The sequence below is a fragment of the Cyprinodon variegatus genome, unplaced genomic scaffold, assembly GCF_000732505.1.
Source record: "Cyprinodon variegatus isolate N-32 unplaced genomic scaffold, C_variegatus-1.0 Scaffold744, whole genome shotgun sequence".
In the NCBI taxonomy this organism is placed as follows: domain Eukaryota; kingdom Metazoa; phylum Chordata; class Actinopteri; order Cyprinodontiformes; family Cyprinodontidae; genus Cyprinodon; species Cyprinodon variegatus.
Genome location: NW_015151197.1, coordinates 107,566 through 129,381, shown reverse-complemented (window position 1 = coordinate 129,381; position 21,816 = coordinate 107,566). Strand labels below are relative to the sequence as shown.

General features: G+C 39.5%; 3 protein-coding genes across 4 annotated transcripts; 2 read left to right on the top strand and 1 right to left on the bottom strand.

The window, feature by feature from the left end:
• The first annotated feature begins 257 nt into the window (after positions 1-257).
• Positions 258-6,969, top strand: LOC107098066 (zinc finger protein 2 homolog). Its single transcript, XM_015395503.1, has 8 exons — positions 258-379; positions 2,862-3,064; positions 3,143-3,166; positions 3,203-3,235; positions 3,306-3,401; positions 4,035-4,145; positions 4,297-4,420; positions 5,377-6,969. Exons 1-8 carry the CDS (start codon positions 349-351, stop codon positions 6,837-6,839), a joined length of 2,085 nt encoding a protein of 694 aa, XP_015250989.1. The 5' UTR covers positions 258-348; the 3' UTR covers positions 6,840-6,969.
• Positions 6,970-8,906: 1,937 nt separating this feature from the next.
• On the top strand, positions 8,907-14,432 carry LOC107098071. The gene is made up of 4 exons (XM_015395512.1): positions 8,907-9,040; positions 12,344-13,108; positions 13,197-13,229; positions 13,628-14,432. Exons 1-4 carry the CDS (start codon positions 9,025-9,027, stop codon positions 13,675-13,677), a joined length of 864 nt encoding a protein of 287 aa, XP_015250998.1. The 5' UTR covers positions 8,907-9,024; the 3' UTR covers positions 13,678-14,432.
• Positions 14,433-14,471: 39 nt separating this feature from the next.
• osgep (O-sialoglycoprotein endopeptidase) lies at positions 14,472-21,361 on the bottom strand. 2 transcript variants are annotated; one of them, XM_015395509.1, is made up of 12 exons: positions 21,235-21,361; positions 20,315-20,434; positions 20,110-20,229; positions 18,974-19,149; positions 18,741-18,836; positions 18,614-18,663; positions 18,461-18,539; positions 15,944-16,009; positions 15,742-15,832; positions 14,966-15,041; positions 14,716-14,814; positions 14,472-14,633 (listed from the first exon to the last, which is right to left on the bottom strand). In XM_015395509.1, the coding sequence occupies exons 2-12, from the start codon at positions 20,427-20,429 to the stop codon at positions 14,594-14,596; spliced, it is 1,008 nt and encodes a 335-aa protein (XP_015250995.1). In that variant the 5' UTR covers positions 20,430-20,434; positions 21,235-21,361; the 3' UTR covers positions 14,472-14,593. The 2 variants fall into 2 exon arrangements, with proteins under 2 accessions (XP_015250995.1, XP_015250994.1); XM_015395508.1 differs by having other exon boundaries at positions 14,546-14,633; positions 21,149-21,335.
• Between the last annotated feature and the right edge of the window lie 455 nt (positions 21,362-21,816).

The window sequence follows — 21,816 nt, the reverse complement described above, 5'->3', positions numbered from 1 at the left end:
TTAATTAGCCAGGTCTGATAGTGTATATGTAAACTTTAGCTCAATAGGGATGTAGTTTTATTTACACAAGAGTGTTGCCTAGTAGTGATAGTTGTTAACCAGCTTGCTTCCAGCAGAGCCTAAAAATAAAGGAAAGAATTTTTTTTTTTTTACTGTAATCATTTTTTTTTAGTCTTTTGTTCGCTTTAAAGTCGATAACAGCTCAAAATTTGCTTTTGATCGCTAAAATTTTACTCACTAAAATGGGGCTTTTATTTTGAAGTACAGTGGCTTACTGTTTCCGGTTCGGAGAGCCGTTTAATGGAATGCTAAGCTACTGAGGTTTACCGAGTTTTCTAGAGTGAAACTATGGAAAAGCCTTGCCAGATAGAAAACAGCGGTTTGTAAAATATTTTCCTTTGCTGTGTTGCCATCGAACTTACAGAAAAAGCTAAAAGTTAGCCATTTCACTCCGGTCTTCGGTCCACAATATAGATTTAAATAGTACATTATCAACAGTTTGCTGATTAAGCACATATTTTAAAAGCAAAACTCTGTTATTTTAATTTAGCTAATGTTTATCTGTTTTCACCCGGGCTGAAAGGAAACCAGAATGTGAGAAAAAGGAAGAGCTACAGTTTATGGCAAGCCATTTTAACAAAAATTCGCTTGTACCGCCTTCAAGATATCTCAAATTGTTATATGACTAGACGTTTAAGCGATTTTAGATATCTCTAATTATATTTTGACTAGTCAAAATGTGGCATGATCTTTTTAATGGGCTTCCAGGAGGATGATTCCTAAAAAGTTTCTTACTGTCAGTTTAATCCAAGGGAGGAAAAGTGAAATCAGTGTGTGACGCTTAAATGACAAATCCGGTGTTGTAATTTGAGATATCTTGAAAGGAATTTTGGCTAGGCAAGATATCTTGAATCATTATTCTTCCTAATCAGAATGTAAATACAGATATCTTAAATTACCATTCCGGATAGTCAAAATGTGGTTTTGTCTAGTCAAAATGTATCTTAAGATATCTGGAACGTAATTGTGGACGGTCAGGGGAAACCGAATTTATGTTAAATAGGCTTGCCATAAACCATAGAGGTCCTGTATTTATTTTATACGTCTTGACGTCATAAATCCCTCTGCTCTTACCAGGGTGGTGTGACATCAATCTGAAAGCAGGTGGAGGAAAGAGGAAAATGAAGCAGAAAAGCTGCCTGTGGCTGAAACAAGTCAAAATTCCTACACTATTTGCTTAATTTCACTGTTTTTCACCTCTGGATAATTATGAGGAAATCAAAGTAGGGAGATATAGATTTATTTCCATATAAAATTAAAATCCATTGGACCAGGCCAAGTTCCTTTGTTCTTTTGTCCTTTGCTGTAGATCATCTCCTTTAAGATTTTTGGGTGTTTTTTTTTTTTTTTTTTTTTGAATGGTCTTATTTTCTTTCCATGATTATCCGGAAGCCATATCTGTCTCTTCTCTCTCTTTCCAAAGGATCCTCTTTAGACTAGACCAAGGGTCACCTAATAAAAATCAGTGAGGTCTGAATAAAGAAAATGAACAACCAGTAAAGGTCTGGGGACATTTTTTAATTATAATCTGTTACTTTAAACAGAATTTAACACTGAAATAAAATGAGGTTTTATGCATCCATGTTATACATTTAATTTTTAAATAAAAAAAAAGAATAAATAAATAGAAAATTTTTCCATTTTAAAATCTAAAGTGTAGACAATTTCCTGATTGACATATTTTATATAACACAACTGATTGTTTTTTATGTCTTAATGAGAGCAGTGGGCTTTAGGCTGCCCTGCAAGGTTTTTAAACCTGGGTTTAAATGGTGACAAAGCCATTCTAAAGCACATATCAAGGTGCTCATTTGTGCGTCATATTAACAGGCAAAGCGGCGCAAGTGAATTTAGACAATGTTGTCATGCGGTAATTTATAAATGTTTTAAATCAGGTTGGATCCGGATTAGCAGCAGGTGGGTCCGGATCTGGACCGCAGTCCGCTTATCCGTGACCTCTGGACTAGAGTAATGGTTGTTAATAAAACTCCTAGCAAATTGATATATTCTGAAATATTTATCCAAGCTAATTAGGCCCTAGAAACCATGCAACATTGAAGGCCAATTAACTCCACTTTCTTGCCTTGTCTTTTCGATGCATTAACTTTCTTGCCTGATCAACGTGTTTCTTGGTTAATTTCACCCTGGATTTACACTTCAGCTTTGATCTTTTCTTGATAACCACCTTATTTTCATGATACTCTCTTAAAGGTATAGTGGAGGATGTTCTTTTTCCGGGTGGATCATCTAAATAAGTGCTCCTCCTAATTGTCAATCATTCTGGTGATATGTTTTTGTGTAAGGCCGCCCTATGTGCTCGTCCCCATTTTTACTTACCAGTGGTGAGTTCGACATAGTGGAAAAATTGTAAATCCTGGAAAGTAAGCTTGTATGAGCGATGCAGAATGCAACCTTTAAATAGAGCATGCACGAGGAGAAATGGACTTGCACATAAACTCAAATGTGTGAGGCTTGAACTCAAAACCTCAGGATTCCAAGCTCTATACCCTTACCACTAGGCCACCACTCCCCTATATATCTATAGATTTATATTATATATTGTATGTTTTATATTGTAAAATGCTATAGATTCTGTATTCTGTATATATGTCTAATTTGTCTGCACTATCAAGACCAAGTCAAATTCCTTGTAAGTGCAAACATCCTTGGCAATAAACTCGATTCTGATAAATGTTTGGACTTTAGACAAAGTTCAATTCTAGGTCTTCTCTTTGTACCTTAACCTTGCATATAAATTCTTAACTATCATGACTGGCGATCATTTCTCTGCTTTGGAACAGATGTTTTTCTGCCGCTGTCATCCCTCCGGCTGCTGATCCCTCCCCTCAGGCTGCTCTCTGCAGCCATGTGGCAGGTGGCGCAGCGCAGAGACGTCCTTGGCTACGGAGTGCTCTGCGACTTCGTGACGCTGGTGACGGACACGGTCCCAGATCTGCTCGATGCAAAGCAACGAGGCAAATTACTGCTTCGACTGCGAGCCAAAGTGAGTCAGTGGATGCAAATGTGTAGAAATCTGAGCCAGATTGGAAGGATTAATGGACGTGCTTCTGTGTTCCCTCAGGTGATTCTGGAGTTGTGTAGAAATGCGGAAACAGCCCACGCATTGCACGTGCAACCTTAGCTTGAACGAATTCGACCACAGGGATCCTCAGGAGTAAGTCACTGGGGGAAGTAAGCCCTGATAAGATTAGCTAATTTACTCATCCTTGTGTTCTTTTCTGCAGAGTGGAGATGCAGAGGTGGATGCAGAGGAGGCTATATTTGTCGAACTTATCCAAACACTATTAAACGATCCAGCAGAGAGGGAGCACTTCTACCAGGCGAGGAACACTTCATGATTTAACATGCCGGCTGGTTTTAAGTGCATCTTAGAACTGATTGGATCAAAACAAAAAGCAGATAGGAACTGGAGCAGGATAAGAGGGATAACTGTCACTAACTCTGCCTGCCAAGGGGAACTTTCTACAGAATCAAAGAGAACAAAAAAACAAATAAAGAAATTCTACAAAAGCTAAAGCTCCACCAACGGCTCCTTTCAGAAAGACATGAAGCAAACAATTTAATCATGGGGGCACTTTTTGGTAAAACCAAAAGAGTATTAATAGTTGCAATCTAATAGATTACAATAAATAAAGTATTCAGAGTCTATTTAAACTACATAGCAGTAATATCTATGTGTGTAACTCTACCCAAAAAAGAGACACGGCTAAACTAAAATCACTGGACCTGGACCCAGAGGACTTTCTATGGACAGAGAAGCAAAAAGAGTAAAAAAAAGCTAACGACAGCTATGAGAAACATAAAGCTAAAGACAAGACATTGTGTCAGGGGTACTTTCTATGAGACAGTCTAATGTTTGAACTAGAGACATGGCTAAACAGAGGCTCTGATCTAGAAGTTTACTGAATGTCGCAGAAACACTCAGCTGAATCCATTCATTTCTGTCCTTCCAGGAGGTTTTTCCAGCAGAATTTGATCTCAGCTATGATGCAGACATGCAGCTTCTGGCGTGGGAATTTCTTTCTAAATTAGAAAGACTCCTAGCAGTACCAGACCTGGGTCAGGTAAGGGCCACCCTCACAGCAGCTGATGATTTATTTTTATTTATAAGATTAAAAAAAAGGAATCCATTTAGTTAAAACATAAAAAAAGAAACAACCATCAGGCTGCTGTCACCTCGTTCTGAAAGGGAAGGAAACTTTCTCTACTAAACAGGCCGCTTCCTGGCTGACGTCTGGACCCTCTATACTGAAGGACTGCATGCAGACACTCTCCAACCCAGATGACCTGAGGGTTCTCCTGCAGCACCACAGAAGCCTCCAGGCGCTCAGCATCCCAGGTAGACATGTTATTTTTTCAATAGGTGTCAAAATAGGTTCTTAAATCTTCTTTCTTTCTGGTGAACTTATTGGTTAGAAATCAACTGAATCTTCCTCTCTAGGCCACATTATTGGTTTTACTGGAAATACTATAAATCTTTTATAATAGTTGCATTCAAAGTCACGATTTGACCTTTAAGCCTCTAAATATGAACACAGGATTTAAACTTACAGAATTTGATATGGCAGATTTTTAAATTAAAAACAATCATTAATTTGTTATTATTTATATCAAGAGTTTTAGTCTCTACTTTCTTTTACAGTTTTATACTCCAAAATTTATCATTTTATAGTTTTTTAAGGGGTGAATATATGGAGTTTATGTGGCCGGTGTGATATCTTGTCATGCTTGATCAAATCTTGAATAAAAAATGGTCCAGATTTGATCCCATGTCGTCAGCTTTTTTTTATCGGTTTTTAACAAACTGATGCCGTTCAGATCTGGGGAGTTCCTTTCTCTTTCTTCTACCAACTAGAAAATATACTTAAACTCACTTCCTTCTGATATAGAGGAAGCTCTGCACTTATAAGATCCAGGAAAAAAACTGCTCTTTCATCTCTGAATAGGTGTCTAATGGCTGAGGGCTTTTCTTTGGAGCTAATGCAGCGCCACCTCTCTTTCAAAGAAATCATTCTGCTAATTTAATTGATTTTAGCCATAAAAATATTTTATTTGAGTTGAATCTAATACATGATGTTGAATTATTATGCGTTTGATCATCTTGCTGTTAAATTTATTCAATATAATTATGTTTTTGGAAAGAAAACTGCTACTTTCATGAGTGCATACCATCATGTTTATGTTTTTAGATCCTTGTTAGGCCATAAAGTAAATAAAAAGAGCACTGGATGATCGATGTATGATATAAATGTTTGTCTTAGTGCCAAATCAGCTGTTTTTCTGTGCTCTGTGCAGGTTCAACGGTTGAGATATCCACCCAGGTCTTTGCCTGCTCCGTGTGTCCGTTTTCCCACATGCAGGAGGCGTATCTGCTGCAGCACATGGAGCGCAGTCACCCTGAGCAGAAAGACAAACTTCATTCGGCTGCAAAGAAGCCCCCACCTCCCAAATTCCCTCAACCCTTCCCCATCCACGACAGACCGGACCCCCATACATGCCCGGACTGCGGCAAGACATTCACAAGGACGTCGGATGTGACCCGTCATCGGCGCACCCACACAGGTGAGCGGCCGTACGCCTGTGAGGAATGCACTAAGGCCTTTAAGAACTCCTGGGATCTGGTGAGACATCAACGCATCCACACCGGAGAGCGTCCCTTCCTCTGCTCCCAGTGCGGCAAACGCTTCACCCAGATGGGGTTACTCAAATTACATTTCGAACGGACCGCATGCAGCCAGATGTGCAGCCCTCCTCTGGACTTAACAACGGAGGTGGTGGTTGCCGATGAGACCGTGGACAAAGAAGGCGGGGAGTACAAGTGCCAGATATGTGGCGAGATGTTCGGCAGCATCCTGAAACGAATGAAGCACAGGCAGAGACACGTGGTGAGGCGCCAGTACCGATGCCCCCACTGCGAGAAGACCTACACCCGAGCGTCGGACCTGAAGAGGCACCAGATGAAACACGAGGGTGCGCGCCCGTTCGCCTGCGAGTGCGGGAAGAGCTTCACCCACATGTGGCTTTTGAACAAGCACCGACGGATTCACGGCAGGGAGCGGCCGTTCCTCTGCGGAGAGTGCGGCGAGACTTTCACAGACCTCCAGATCCTCAAAAGACACCGGCTCACTCACGGCGGCAGGCGGCCGTTCCGCTGCTCGGCCTGCGAAAAGACCTTTACCCAGCTGGCTAGCCTTATACGCCACGAGAGAAACCACACAGGCGAGAGGCCGTTTCTCTGCACCACCTGTGAGAAGACGTTCCTCACCAATGGAGAGCTGGCGAGACACCAGCGAAGCCACAGCAGCCTTCGACCCTTCAGCTGCCATCAGTGCCAGAAGAGCTTTAAATCAAAGCGCGCCCAAATAAAGCACCTCCACAGCCACACAGGCGAGCGGCCATTTTCATGCCTCCGCTGTGGGAAGAGGTTTTCCAAGTCAAACTCGCTCCTACGCCACAATCTTATTCACACCGGCGAGCGACCTCATCGCTGCCAGCATTGTAGCAAAGCCTTCATCACCTCTGGTGAGCTGCTCCTCCACCAGCGTACCCACACGGGAGAAAGGCCCTACTCATGCTCCCACTGCGAGAAGAGGTTCAGGTGCTCCTCCGACCTCAACATGCACGTCCGAACACACACCGGAGACAAGCCACATCGCTGCCTCGTCTGTGAGAGACGCTTCTCTACGCCGTCAAAGCTGAAGAAACACATGCAGACGCATGCGGAAAAGTCCGCGGACGTTCAGTCTCTCAGTCCTTGACTGAATTGTTTAACTTTGTGAAGCCAAATTTGATTAAATCTACGGTTCTGTTTATTCTGTATTGATTAAAAATATTTAAAACCTTGCTTTGGGTCGAATTTAATTATATTTATGGACTACAGATGTAACATAGGACAAGTGAATTATTTATTAAATAAATAATTTTAACAAACGTCTTCCATTTATTTTTCTTAGCAGTTCTGCTAAACAATCATTTGATTTACCTTTACAGTTAAGTTATTTAGAAACTGAGCTGTGTTACTTTAAGCTTCAGACGGATTATATAGGATCCCAGTTTTCATCTGTTGGATCCAGTCTGATATAGCTTTGTAGCTTACAGCATAAACTAAATTATGCTTTATGGTAGTGTTGTTTTTTTTTTTTTTCTTTGCCCCAACAAAACAAACATGGGTCCTTTTACTAAATCTGTTATAGAAACACTGATTGTTTGCTAAAATCCATTAATTTCTAAAGTATCCAAACCTTTTAGATCTGCTGGTTCTTGTTGATTGTATGGAGAGCCAGTGGAAAAGTCTGAATTAGTATTGGGCTCCCTGACTTTATACACCACCCACTATCTAAATGATGTATCCTGCTTATTTGGTGTTCGGTCACCAATTTAGACCTATTTGTTAAAATATTTGTAAAGCAGAAGGTGGGAGATATTTCAGGAAAATTCCACTTAAAAGTTAGCATTTGTTTTATGCTGCTAATTTCACAAACATCTGCAAAAACAGAAAGTTCTGTCTCACTTTTATACCACCAATTTAGGAGCATATGAGTGGAGAAAATATAGAAGCTATTAAAGACAGCTCTGTTAATTTGATTGTTTACTAGAATGGAATATAATAGAATAAAGCATCGCTTTATTGTCCCACAATGAAGAAATTCTTGTGTTTAAAGCAGCAAAAAGATTATAGAAAAAATTCTCCACAAATGTGGACCTTAGAATAATGCATAAGAATAACATACTAATGAAGAGTTGAAAGATAATAAAATACCGTAAAGTGTTTTATCAATATAAAACTGTGCCCCTGGAGAATAAATAACCAATATAAAGCTATGGACATTTTTACAGTAATGGATATTTGAAAATAGTGGAAACATCAGAGATATGCAAAATGATCCAGCATGTTATTTAACTGACTAAGATAGAAACTGTGCAAAACTAGCATGAATGGAACAACTTGTTGAAGTTGTTGGGAACAGTGGTGGTTTTAAAGTCTTGGAGCTGCTGGGAGGAAGGATCTGTGATAACGCTCCCTGGTGCATTTAGGGTGCAGCAGTCTGTCACTGAAGGAGCTCTCCAGTTCTGAACAGCTTCATGCATGGGGTTGGAGACATTATCCAACAGAGAAGTTAATTGAGTTAGGGTCCTTTTGTTTCCCACCTCCTGCCCGGACTCCAGAGGGCATCCAATCACAGATCCTGATCAGCTTATCCAGCTGCTTTCTCACAGCTACAGATACAAAGCCACTGCTCCAACAGACAGCTCAATAGAAGATGGATGCTGCCACAACAGTCATAGGTCTTTAGTAGTGCCCCCTGCACTCCAACAGACCCCAGTCCCCTCAGCAGCAAGAGTCTGATCTAACCTTTCTTATACAGATCCATGTCATGGAGCGCCAGCGAGGAGCAGACGGCCTGTATCACCAGCTCCCTTTATCGTTTACTATTGTAAACAATAAAAATGTGCTCAGATGCAAAAGTACTTTTTTTTTAAGTGACAATTTGAAGTTAAGTTAGAAAATATATATAAAAAGAATATAAAATATAAGCAGGAATTCAGTAATCTATAGTGTTTTATTTATCAAGTAAATGTTTTTTGTAGAATTTGGGTTTTCTTATATATTTATTACACAAAACATAAATTACTCCATTTTCGGTGTCACGTTATTTTCTTATTTTCTAGTGTGCAGCATGCTGTTCACTTCCACCACGTGTTTATTACACTTTTTTTTTTACACCAGGGGGAGCGTTTAGCATTTTGAAAATTTAAAATTTCCCTCCAAGTTTCCCGCCGGACCGCTTTACTTGGAGGGACTTCCGGCCTCAGTTCGTATATCCCGTGTCGGTTTCCGGGTGGTGGTTACACTTTCAGCCGAGCCAGCCGTCGTTATAATCAACCTTGTAAACAAAAAGTTGCCTAACGGGTTGACTTCAACGACACGTGAACGAAAAAGACATGCATATCAAAACCGGTGAGTTTGTACCACAGTTTAATACACGACGTGGTGTGCGTTAACTTTCAGAAGTGTTTTTTTTTAGTTATCTTGCCGCGGAGGTAGCATCAGAGGCTAGCGATACCGAAGGCAGCCTGGTCACCCGCTTTGAATGGAGGCTGGAGGAGGGGAGGGGGTTACGAAACTTTGACTTCGCATAGCGCGGCTACTAGCCCTTAAACCCTAAATTAGGTCATTAAATATTGTAACATCTGTATGTGTTTCTGTATCGCAATATATAGCCAACATTTCTGAAGTTTAATTCCAACACTAGGTTATTAACCGAGTTTAGACGTTACTAATGAGTTAGCTAACGCCGGTGCTAGCTAACAGCTTTAGCTAAAGTTAGCTTAACAGCTTATGGCTCACAACGTGTCGCTGTTCATCGAGCTTAATCCTCTAAAGGAAGCAAGTTGTGACTTTTTCTAGAAGATACTAGAACTTGGGTTTCATTTTTCTCGAAATTTCTTCTACGTGTCGGACGGGAGGAGGAGGGAGGGGGGGTGAGTTGTATAAACTGTGGCGCCGGTTGGTGTGGTTCACCTAGCAGGCTTTCATAATAGTACTTCTCAGTTAATTAACTACGTTTTCAAGTTAAGCTAATAACTGTTTGTGTCTCATTTACAACGAAAATCACTACTAAATGACGTCAGCGTATTTTTGAGTCACGTGGGACGAACGTGGCTGTTAAGCAGTTAAGGTGTTTCTCTCCTAGTAAACATTTTATACGACGATTCATCTTCCCCCCCCCTACATTAGTTTAGATGGAGATGGACAATTTGGGACTTAAATAACGGGTTAAATTTTCCAAAGCTTAATTTTGTGAGGTTTGTTGCCTTATGACTTATAAAAGGTAGTTTAACTTATGATTAAGGACTGTAGGTTGACTTTATAACTAGTTAAAGTCAGTTTAATCAACCCAGACTCTTTATGTAACCAGGTTACCACCTCCCCCAACTTACATTAAAAACTGTTGACATGATACAAAAGTTTCATGTTAATTCCTTTATTTTCCCACAATGGGGAATTTCAATCTGAGGGAGCAGTGGGCTCTCATTGTGTGGCGCCCAGGGAGCAGTGTGGGGTTAAGGGGCTTCTCAGAGCACAAATGCACTGCTCTAACCAAGTCTGAAGTTTGCATAAAAAAATGGGTTCATAGGAGATACCTGCATAGGCTACAGAAAATTTGATCTATAGCCTACGTCTGTTTTGTGTTGCGGATCTGCTGTGCTGCATTAAGAAATCACTGGACATATTTATCCATGGTTCCTTGGATCAGAGTGTTGTCCAACACAGAGTTCGCTTCTTTTGAATGATGTCAAAGTTTTTGAAACAAACGTGCAGGAGACCAGTCTTTAAAATGGAAACTGCATTCCTCATCTCAGCTCTGGGAGGAACAACAGTCACTACATCTTCATCCTCCTCGCTGCGCGCAGCACTGGTACCCGCACCAAAGCGCTCTTGTACCTCTGAGATGATGAGCTCGTCCGTTACGGGCTCTGACACCGGAGTGCTGTCATCACTTTCGATCCACTTATTAATTATTTTTGCATGTTTACATTCATCAAATGGCTAAAAATGAACACTATAAGAGGATTTCTTGACTACCATAAACAAATTATTTAAACAGCCTTTGTATAGGAATGGTTGGGTCCCAAGCCTTTTGCTCGCTATAAGCGGTTGATTAATATATCCGTGAGCACTATAAGATGATTCCACTGTAATGGCGAAAACATGCAAAAAAAATCCTTGATTTTTAGTGATGATAGTAATGATAGCATATGAAATTAGGATTGTATCCAGATACAGTGTTTGATTATTGATACAGCATTAATCCTATCTGCCTTGCATGGTGTTTGAGAGTGCGACTGAATAATCAATTATTTATTGAAATAATTATCAATTAATAAATCGATTAATTGTTCAGCAGAGTATAGACTTTTAAACATGATTTTAGATGACAGGTTGTAGATTTAGAGCATTAATTCTACCAAAATGTATTAAAAAAATAAACATTTTACATTTGATGTATAAAGGAAACTTTCATCCTGTCAATCTGCTCTGTCCAGAACTGTTTAGAAGTTTTAGTTTCACCTGATTTAATTCTGTAACATAGTTTCTGAAAGGAAGCTCTTGCTATCCAATTATTAATCGATTGGTTGAAAAAAAATAGATAAATTCATGGACAAAATAACCAAGGCCTATTTGAGAGGCTGCATTAATTTAACAGGGTTACAAATAAAGCTGAGATAATTGGTCAGATGTCAACTAATTTAGTAATCGATTAATAGTTAACTGGAGTTTAGACTCACTTAGAGCGGTAATTATACCCAATTTGTGTAAAAAAAAAGTCAACTTTTTGCATAAAAAAATACTTTATTCAGTTCTTTAGTGTCTTCTTTAAGGAACGTTTTGCTTTTTGATTTGTCAATCAAAAAAATCAACAGATGAATCGACTTGGAAATAAGTTAGTTGCAGTACTAGTTACAAGTTGAGCTGAGAACAAGGTTTGTGTCTTCTCTTTGGTTTGGACTTTTGGAAGACCAAACGATAGGACGCTGTTTGACCATTTTCAAGTTTTATATCCAACTAAAGTTTTTTTGTTTTTGTTTTTTTTTTTTCTATTTTTCATCACCAGAAAAATGTCCTCAATTTCTGTGTAGCACCCAAAGTAAAGCAAATACTTCTTTTAGTTTTCCTTACCTTTAAACATCAAGTGATACCTTGAAACATCAAGTATTTTTAATTCCTTTGGTATGCTAACTTTTAAGTTTTTTATTTTTATTTTATTTATTGCTATAAGTGGTTCAGTTTAATTCTTCTCCAGGGAAGCTGTTTCTTCTGCATAAGGTAAACAGGCAGAAAATGGAGCTCTGCGAGTTTCAACTAGACTTTTACTGTAAAGTTTCTTGAAAACATTTAACCCCACCACCCACAGGCATCTGCCTTTTTTTCTCTCCTCTGGATTTCCATTTCCACATAGGAATGGCCTCCGGTCTATTTTTCTTTGCTGCACATTTTTAGCCATTTGATAACTAAAATGATTTTATTAAACAGTGTTGAATTACTTGTAGATAAAAATGTGTTTTGTATTTCCTTGATCAGATTTGAGAAGCTTTGTGATGTTTGGCAGGTGCTTAAATAATTTTATTGAATGCCTTTAGATCTTAATGGTGAATCCTATGGGCTGTGTTTAAAGACCTTAAAGTGTAAATTTTTTTGGTAAATTAAATTGGCTTTTATCTGAAGTTATTGCATCATTTCAACCTTGTTTGATTTCAGGTACATGGGAAGCAAGCAACACTGTGTGTGAGTCAGAAACTCTGTGTGAGCAAGCAGTCCTCGTGTCAGCCACCAAGTCCGAACCCCAGATCCGTAACCGTCGCCTGTCTCCTGGTTCCGGCAACTGCGGTGGAGGCGGAGGGGGCTGCATCTCGGGAAGCGCCCAGAATCCACGACAGCGTCCGCCTCAGGAGGACGCCAACGGCCACCGTCACAGCCCCAGCTTCCGCAGGGAGAAGGAGCGTAAAAACCAGCCGCACAAAGGCCGCCCCATCAGGAGGGAGAGTCAGAAGGGTGCTGCTCGTCCCGGCGAGAGGCCACAAAGGGTTAACCAGAAGGAGAAGTGGGTGGAGGACAGTTTGTCGCTGCTCAAGCCCCCACCTGCTTTCCCTGTGCAGGACAGCCCTGCCAAGCTGCAGCCTGCTGTCAGCTACGCTTCCAAGGTGAAGTCAGGAGCAACAGGCGGAACGCTGGAGGAGGACCGGCCCGCCATCGGCGACCTGCTGCAGAACCAGTGGGGTTTAAGTTTTCTAAGTGAAGTTAAGGCAATCACAGATAGCCCCCTCCCTCTTCCTGCTACTAACCCTCTAATAGGCACAGATGACAAACACCTACAGCATGACGGCGCCCTCACAGTTCAGCCGCCAAAAGAAAACCCTGTCCCAGTCTTTGATGCAATCAGATGTGCAGAGGTAGAGGAGGCCAGCGGGGACCTCCTGCTTAGCTGTCGCCACCTAGTGGAGGCTTTGAACTATCACAATAGAGGTGGGTGGTGTAAGAACTGTGTGAATGGTGGAGTTGCAAAACAGGAATGGTTCGGTAACTTTTCTTTTTTTTCTTCCTTTTTCTCTAGAATGGAATACTATCTGTAACAGACAGAAGAAAGGTGAGCAGTACGATTTTATTTCTGTATTTTTAAACGGGCAAACTGATTTAATGAGCCCAGCACTGGTCTTTATTCTTTGTGAGAGCTAATCACACAATTTGTAGAGAAATAAGTTTCTTATTAAAGTTTTTTCGACTTATTTAGGTCTATTTTATTTTTAAAACTTAATTTAAAGATTGATCTCTTTTGGGTTTGATATAAGAGCCATGTTTTTCCCTTTTTATTTACAGTTAAAGTCAACCTGTAAAATCAAACCGGTTTTTAATGAAAACACATTGTCATAAACTGGTCAGAATGGATTTAGATGGATTCCATTTCTGCTGTTTTCCCTTTTTATTACATCTAAAGCTCTGCAGATTTCTTTCAAAAATTAATCTTTTTTTTTTTTTTTCATCCAGATCCAAAAAGAGTGGTTTGGTATAAGGAGACCCAGGAGCGCCCGGCTTAGCAGCGCGACTGACGTGGAGCATCAAAAGCAAACAGAAAAACACACCTTCACGCGTTTATTACTGACGAAACATGGACGAATTTGAGTCCCGTTCACAAGCTGCACTCAGGATGATGCCTTGTTGATGTCTTCACACAAAGCCACACTGAGACACTTTGGACTAACTCCTTTGAGATCTTACCGCAATGAACTGTTTTTTTTTTGTTTTTTTTTAACGCCTTACAGAAAGCCTGCCTTAAATAATCACCTCATTCCCATTTTAGCTTCTTCCTGTAAAGCTGGTCTTTCTCTCCACTTCTTTTCCTTTTAATAATCTCTAAGGAGTCTAATTTAAAAAAAAAAAAGTTTTTTTTTTTTTTTTTTTCCTGAAAGCTGCGGTTTTATTAAACGTCGTCCTCTGCAGAGCGAGTGGTCAATCAAGCACTTTGTTTAAAACTGACCAGTCGTCGTGCACGAGAAGCCCTCGGTGAATTTTGTATTTCCCTGTTTTCAATTCTAAACCAGAAGAATGTCCTGTACCTACTTGAGTTTTATTGTTGATGAATGCAGGGCGCTATCAGTATCCTGTCTTCAGTTTACAGAGGGGTGTAGTCAAAGGCACGGTAGAGTTCACCTTTGACCCTACGGATCTTAATGCTGTTTTGTTTTTTTGGGTGAATGTTTGAATCCATAAGGGATGTCGCCATGTTCCGTGTGGCAGGTTTTTGAAAATTATTTGAATTAAAGCAAAAATTACACTGGAGATAAAGGAGGGATAGAAGAAAGTATTGCTTAATAAAAAGAAATAAACTTTGAAAGTTGGAGTTGTTTTTTTATTTAAACAGATTTTCAGGATTCAATTTAAGGTTTACAAAAATATAGAACATTAGTCCTTTTGAAGCAGAGTAAACAAAATAGTTCTTCCAGAATCGTCCACTCAGTCTCTCCAGGTCACCTCCACCTCATCAGTTCTGTACCTGCAGCAGCCATCAACACACCAACATCAGGTGGATATTTGGCCAACAGAAATAAAGTCTGACCATCAACCGCTGAGGTTACCTCTGAGTGATCCAGGAGTCCTCCAGCTCTGTGACCTGACCCGTCCGGAACATCTCCCAGCCCGCCTGAGCGATCATCGCTCCGTTGTCTATGCAGAACCTGGGAAACAGGAGGTTTAAAGGAGAATTTAGCAACAGCTCCAGACAGTGTGGTTCATATCTGCTTTTGGTTACATATAAGCAAGCTAACTGAAACCATGTTGGGAATATGATGAAGGAAATGACGAATGCCATGTCTGTGTTACATTTACCGCTCATCTGTGGCAAACAGCTTGGCTCCTCTCTCCTTGCACATCACCCCCATCATCTCCTGCAGACGTAGGTTACCTGTGGAGTTATGATGAAAATGGTTTGAATAAGGCTTTCAGAAAAATCTCAATACAAACCCGTCCAAATGGAACAAGTATAGCAATCATTTGTTTTGGTTTTAAAACCCCTCATTCCTGACCGAATTTGTATTAAATAAAACACGGTGTTTAAATTGACTATCAACAGAATATTTTCTTTCAATAACTCTTGGTTTACTGATAAATGTGACAAGCATTTTAAAATGAAAATGTTGGCGGCCTATGTAGTAAACTAGGTACTTAACTAGGCTTTAACCCTGAAATCCCACATCCTCCATCACTGCCCTGCTGTGTTCTAAGGCTGCCTGCACAAAGCAAAGCCTACAGCCTCTTCCACTGTTAAAGTTGTCAGAGGCGCTTTTGGGCGTTTTGAGTGGATTGGATGAAACTTTTAAGCCTCTTGGTATAAAATAAATATTTTGATGGAGATGAGAAATCTGCTTCCTGGTATGTTGAAATACTGGTAGCTTCCATCCAATAATTTATTTAAACCGTCTTAGTTTTGGAGAATTTCTAAGAATTATGCTCTAATTTGTAGTTACCAATCCATTATTACTGACGGAGTCTGTGAAATCTGGGGGTAAGACCTCAGTCCAATTCTAATTCTGTTCGCTTTTAGTCAAACTTCAAAGAAATTAAAGTGGAATATATTGATGTTCAGCAGAAAGCTGTGTACTTACAGCCAACCCCCCCAACAATGAGGACCTCCTGGGAGCCACAGTGCGCCATGGCCCTCTCTGTGGTCTCCACCAGCATGGCGAACACAGTCTCCTGCAGAGTTAGAGGGAGGTGCTGCAGGTCACCGTCTGATATGAAAGGAAATATCCTCATATTTGATCACTAACAGACTAAGTAAGGAGCGACACCAGCCGGTCAGAGTACCTGCAGGGAGAAGCACAGGTCCTCTGCTGTGCACTGACCGGAGGCCAGCATTTTATGAGCAGCTTCCTGTCAGCAGAAAACAGATATTAGACTCGTGAGACCAAACAGTTGCAAACAGGCTTCCTGCTAGTGATGCGCCGGAGTGATGTGCCAATGTGTGTATGTTTTCAAGTCAGTCACATGATGAATAAGGGAGCTGTTAGGAACTGACTGACATCCTAAACTGTTTATAAGCACATTGGCAATTCATCTGCTAAAAAAACTCTGATCTTTTTGCGGTTTAACATCAACTTCATTAAGAAATATGGAGCAGCCGCAAGGCGAAAGAAAGGTTTCAGGGACAAAATTTGTTTTAATTTTCATGTCATTTTGTTCTTCTCGGTTATCACTCAGCTTATCTGACTCTTAGTTTGCTGTTCTTACAGTAGTTAGTTTAAATAAATAAATGCATTTATCAGGTCTGGGTAAAGGGAAAAACTTCTTTCCTTCCTTCTACCCTTCATTCCTTTCCTCACATCCTCCTTCCTATCTCTGAAAGCTGTATTTTATGGGACAGAGCAACACAAAGTGGAGCCTCATACCGAGTTGTGCTGAGCAATAGAAAAACAAAAGCTCAGTAGAAGCTTGAATCTCCACAAGCTTTCCTCGTCTAAAACTCTACCCGCCAGCATTCATATTAACACATCTGGATTAGTCTGTATTCATTATCAACCTTGTTTATTCTAATCAACCCTCATCAGCTTCTTGTTTTGTGCTGAAAAACAGCATAACCACAGCATGATACTGCCACCATCATGCTCCATTATTGGGATATTGCGTTTCCATTGTTGATTTTCCGATTTAATGTCTCAAATGATCGGAGGACCTGTTTCCATGGTTTCTGTGGGAAAATGTTAACAGGATTGTTTTTCTTTGGGCATTTTTTCTTTCAGACAATCTTGATTAAATACATAATAAATAATATTCTTTTCTAATAGTCTTTTAAAGAGTTTACGTTAGTCACTATTAGCCCGTTGGTTCCTTCTTTGATCGGATCACTTTGTTCAGGCATTCAGATCAGATTGGCTGATTGATTAGTATGGAGTTAATTTGTTCAATTATTGTTGCAAATAAGACATTTGGTAAATTGAAATTAGAAAAATAAATAAATATTAAGCAATCCAAAAATGACACACTAAAAAAAACTTTCCTTTTTTCCCCCTAAACTTTTGTTTCAAATAATCTGTTTTTCCAAATTATTTTTATTTACATTTGAATCTTTTCAAATTTTTTTTCCAAAACATTTTGTTTTACAGATTGCTTCATTTCAAAGTTGTTTTAGTTCATTCTTTTCAAAATGTAATTTAACATATTTTATCATTTCAAATCATTTTTATTCTTTTACTGTACAGATATATTTTCTAATTTTTAGTTTTTCAAATTAAGTTTTATGGATTGCGTTTCCACAGATCCTGATCTCTTCACTTCTGTTCTAGAATGTTGTTGCTTACATTTATGCAGACTAATAAAAACATGTTTCCACTGTGGAGGAAAGCTCACAAACTGCATTTGCAAAACAATCACAATTTAACAAAACACTATTTTTAAATCACAGAGACACACATTTTTAATAACACTGTGTTTAACAACAGTGTGGCACTAATTTTCACGCTCCAGCCCTTTTGTTTGGTGGCAAAATGCTTGAAGTAGGTTTGTCGTCATTCAGAAAGGTGGAGAGAGTTGCAGCCAGCATGCAGATTCATGCATGGGAGTAAAAGTAAAGACTTTTTCAGGTAAACATTACAGTAAAGTCCTGCAACAATGAAGTCTGGGTGAGCAAGCTCTCAAAAACTGAAAGCCTGGAGGTGAAACATCCGCAAGCTGAAAGGTTAGTGAAGTAAAAATCTCCATTTTAGTTAAAAATAATCGCAATTGTGATTTTTTGGCAAAATCTATTAGCCCCAATTTGATCAATAAGATACATTTTGAAAAGAACGCAATTCGTAAAAAAATCAATCTGAAAAAAGAAAAGAGAAAATGTAAACATTTAAAAATATAAAATCTGTATGAAAATGTTTAAAAACTAAATTTTAACATATATATACATTTTTTAAAACTTTAATCTGTACAAAATATTAAAAAAATATATGGAATAAATTAACTAATAAAATGTAAAACGTATAAAAAAATGAAGAAAAAAAAGTTCAAAAAATTATCTTGGACAAAAAATTTTTTCTTCAAAGTTTTTTTGAACTGGATTGTTCTTTGCTTTAAACAAGAATTTCTATTGATATAAAAACCTCCATATTCTTCTTTCCTCTTTTCATTTTTGTTTTCCATATTCATACATTGGTCTGGACTTAGCCTTCAAAGGTTTGGATCCTGTTTCTTTGCTCTTCATTATTAATTTAATTGGTTTTTCTGAAGCCAATCAACTTGATTTAAGCTACCATAGTAAAGCCAGAGCAACTTAAAAAAACATCTGGATGTGAGAAAATGTGAGAACCAACTGAAATGCCCCAGAGACGAGCAACTAACCTCAATAAAGGACAGAATCCCTGAAAAAGAAACATCCATTCCCTTTACTGTGTACGGCAGCTGCACATAACGAGTTCCTCTGGAAGAAAAAGCACAGAATCGTTTCCATGCGGTTCACGGTGTGACAAACCAGATGGATGCGTTTCTACTCACTTTTTGGCCATCTGCTCGATGTTGTATCCTGGGCTGGGATCATTGGAAATCTACGAGGGGATCCACCATGGAGCGTTAGCATGAATGACTAGGAAAATCAGCCCAGCTGATGTCAACCAAAACCAACCTTGATAACTCTGGCAAACCGGTCCAAACAGTTGCCCACTGCGATGTCAATTGTCTCCCCGAATATTCTGTACCGCCGCTCCAAGTAGGCGATAACCTGCAACCACAAAGTGAAGAACATCAGAGGTATTTTAAGTTTGGAAATAAGAATCCTTCAACACTCTCCAGATCTGTAAAATCATTGAAATAAAATTCCAGACGTGCAGCTAGGAACCAGCAAAGAGAGACACTCACCTGGGTGTTCCCGCCGCTGACATACAGCACGGTGGGGTTGTTGGCTTTGGTGATGAGCCGGCCCATCTCGATGTGGCCGATGCAGTGGTTGACTCCCAGGAGGGGCTTCCCCCACAGCTGAGCGACTGTCCGAGCTACGAGGGCGACAGTTACCAATGGGGCTCCCATACCTGGGCCTGAAGGACAGGGCAAGAAGGGGGAGGGGCTTATCAATAGGCTGATATACCATTCAGATGCTGAGTACGAATTCAGGGGCTGCGTCCTCCGAAGGCCGATTAAGTCATAGCGCGCCGCCAAGGTCTGTTCGGATTGAAAGACTCCTCGTCATGCAACCGACACATGCAGCCTTCTTTTTGCCCGTTTTAAAGGATGGGTCCGGTGTATCCTAAGTAGTCTTCGGTATCCCATGATTCACTGCGAGTCCAAGCAAGCCGGCTGATCCGTGCTCAGAGGAAAAAGGAAAATGGCGCCAAACAGTGGTGAATATTGTAAGTGCAGGTTAATATAATACAACTATGTGAATAGTTCCGTCTGAAATGAATGAAAATAGTTGTTTTAATGGTTACTGAGTCAGATATGTGGCGGTAATGTTTGGTTTATCTAAGGGTTTTATCTGTTTCTGTGTAAATGTGTTTGGTTTTCATTTAAGCTCAAATTCCAACATATCAGCAGTGTGGGGACTATAAATCTGATACAGTACTGCTGCTGTAGCTCCTTTAAAATGTTTAATAAACAAGTAAATAAATAAAAAGAAAGAGCAGTGAGAAGTTTGGTATTCATTCTTTTTCTGTTTTGTGTGTCAACTGTCAAGGTTGCTAGGCGACAGAACGTGCAGGCGGTGAAAGCTGCGGAAGGCTAGACCTGTTTGATTCCACAGATGAAGCTCTTCCAGTCTCCTCATTTTCACAGACCTAAAAGGATCCGGTCCTGGTAAACTGGGTCTTTGAAGGACGCAGCCTCTGAAATCAAACCCACCCAAAGAGCTAGAACAACATATATCTCTATAAAACGTTCACCTGTTTTTTTCATCCCCTCCTTAAATTGTTGCATAAATATCCATCTAAATCAAAACGACGACAAATGTTTAACGTTTCTAAATCACCATCTTCTTTGAGTGACTCTCTGGTTTTTATGACCTTTAGTGTACGCCACGCAGTCGATGTCTGCAGGCTTCAGGCCTGCTTGCTCCAGCGCCTCCTTCAGGACAGTCAGTATTACTGCACGATGATGCCTGGCTGTGTCACTCGGCATGAAACCTGGAAAGAATTAAGTACTGTCTGATTTTCTTTTTTTAACCTCCAAATGTGGACAAGGGAAGGAAAGGAGATTAAGTCGGCTCACCTTGGCCTGGCGGTGTAATGTAGGTCCGCCTCGGGTTGGACAGCACTTCACCATCCCTTATGATGCCGATGCCAATTTTGTTGGCACTTCCTTCAAATCCAATAACAACAGTCATGGCAGCTAAAGACAGAGAACAGGGACAAAAACAGCTGTAACTGGAAAATATTGCACTGTAAGCATAAACCCCATGGATGCCTTTTAATGCAAAGTCTCTGTTTTATTGTTGAGCAATAAACAGTGTTTTTTTTAAACGCATGTAAGACCTTCAATGTTTTCTGTGTTCTCCTATGACCTCCTGGATGAATTATGGGTGCAGAGTAATTTTGAGTTCAAAATTACTCTTCAAAAGCCTCTTAGGGCTAATAACTAATAAAACCAGTTATAAGAATTGGAAGGAAAAGAAGGGATAATAGGTTTTTAAGCCCTACAGCCTCCATTGACTCATTTAATTGCTTTTAATTGAGATTAAACTGAATTATTCAGTAATTTTATTTAATTTTCCTTCCCTTTTGTTTGCATAATCTTTTAATTCTCCTTGATAAAAAGTAATTTAAACTCTGCAATTTCATATTTCACGTTATTTATTTTTTTCTTTTGTCTGAAACATTTTGTGTCAGTAAATGTTAAGCAGTTAAAAAAAAACAAAAAAAAAACGGATGAGGGTATACATATTATCACGAGAACCCAATTTTGATACGTTTAACTTGTTAAAATTAAACAAAGAATAGGGAAAAACTAACATATATTTATAGACACCATGATGGAAACAATATAAATCAAAATAAAGTTAAATCTATCCAATTTATGCTAGCTGTAGACTTCACAGAAACACACCGACTTCCTTGGTCAAAGCGGCAGCAGCTCGTCTGTCTTCTGAAAATTATTTTATCTCATTAAAAGTAAAAGCAGAAAAGATTTACCGAGTTATTCGGTTTCTTTTCGTCTCCCTTAGACCACATTTATCCTCACTAGAGCTCCATCCTGGCTTCTGCAGCCGAGCTGCTCCACAGACAGATGGAAGGACCCAAACATTAGGAGCCGGGAAATTTGCCTTATCAAAAAAACCCTCACATCGCAGAGGCATCTTCTTCTTTTCTAATATGGCGGATCGCAAGCAACTTTAAGCTGCATAGCGCCACCTACTGTACATGAGTGTACAGTACATTACTTTACATCAAATTCTATTTTTTTATTTTCCTTCTCTCATGAATGATTCTATCGAATACTGATTTTTGTACCTTATACACTGAAAAAATAAAAATGGTTTACTGATTTTTAAATTTTTATTTCAGTATAATATGCCAACAGTCAGAATTCTGACTGAATTCTGACAGCTAGCAAACATGTTAGCATCAATCTTTAGCCATGTCTTTTTAAAGACTAAAACAGCTCTCTTGTTTTTATCACCTTCTACTCTTCTTTTAATGAAATGACATCACTAGGGACCCCTCGAGCACGTAAAAAGTCGCCTAAATCTTTTATTTTCCACCAATGTGTTACTG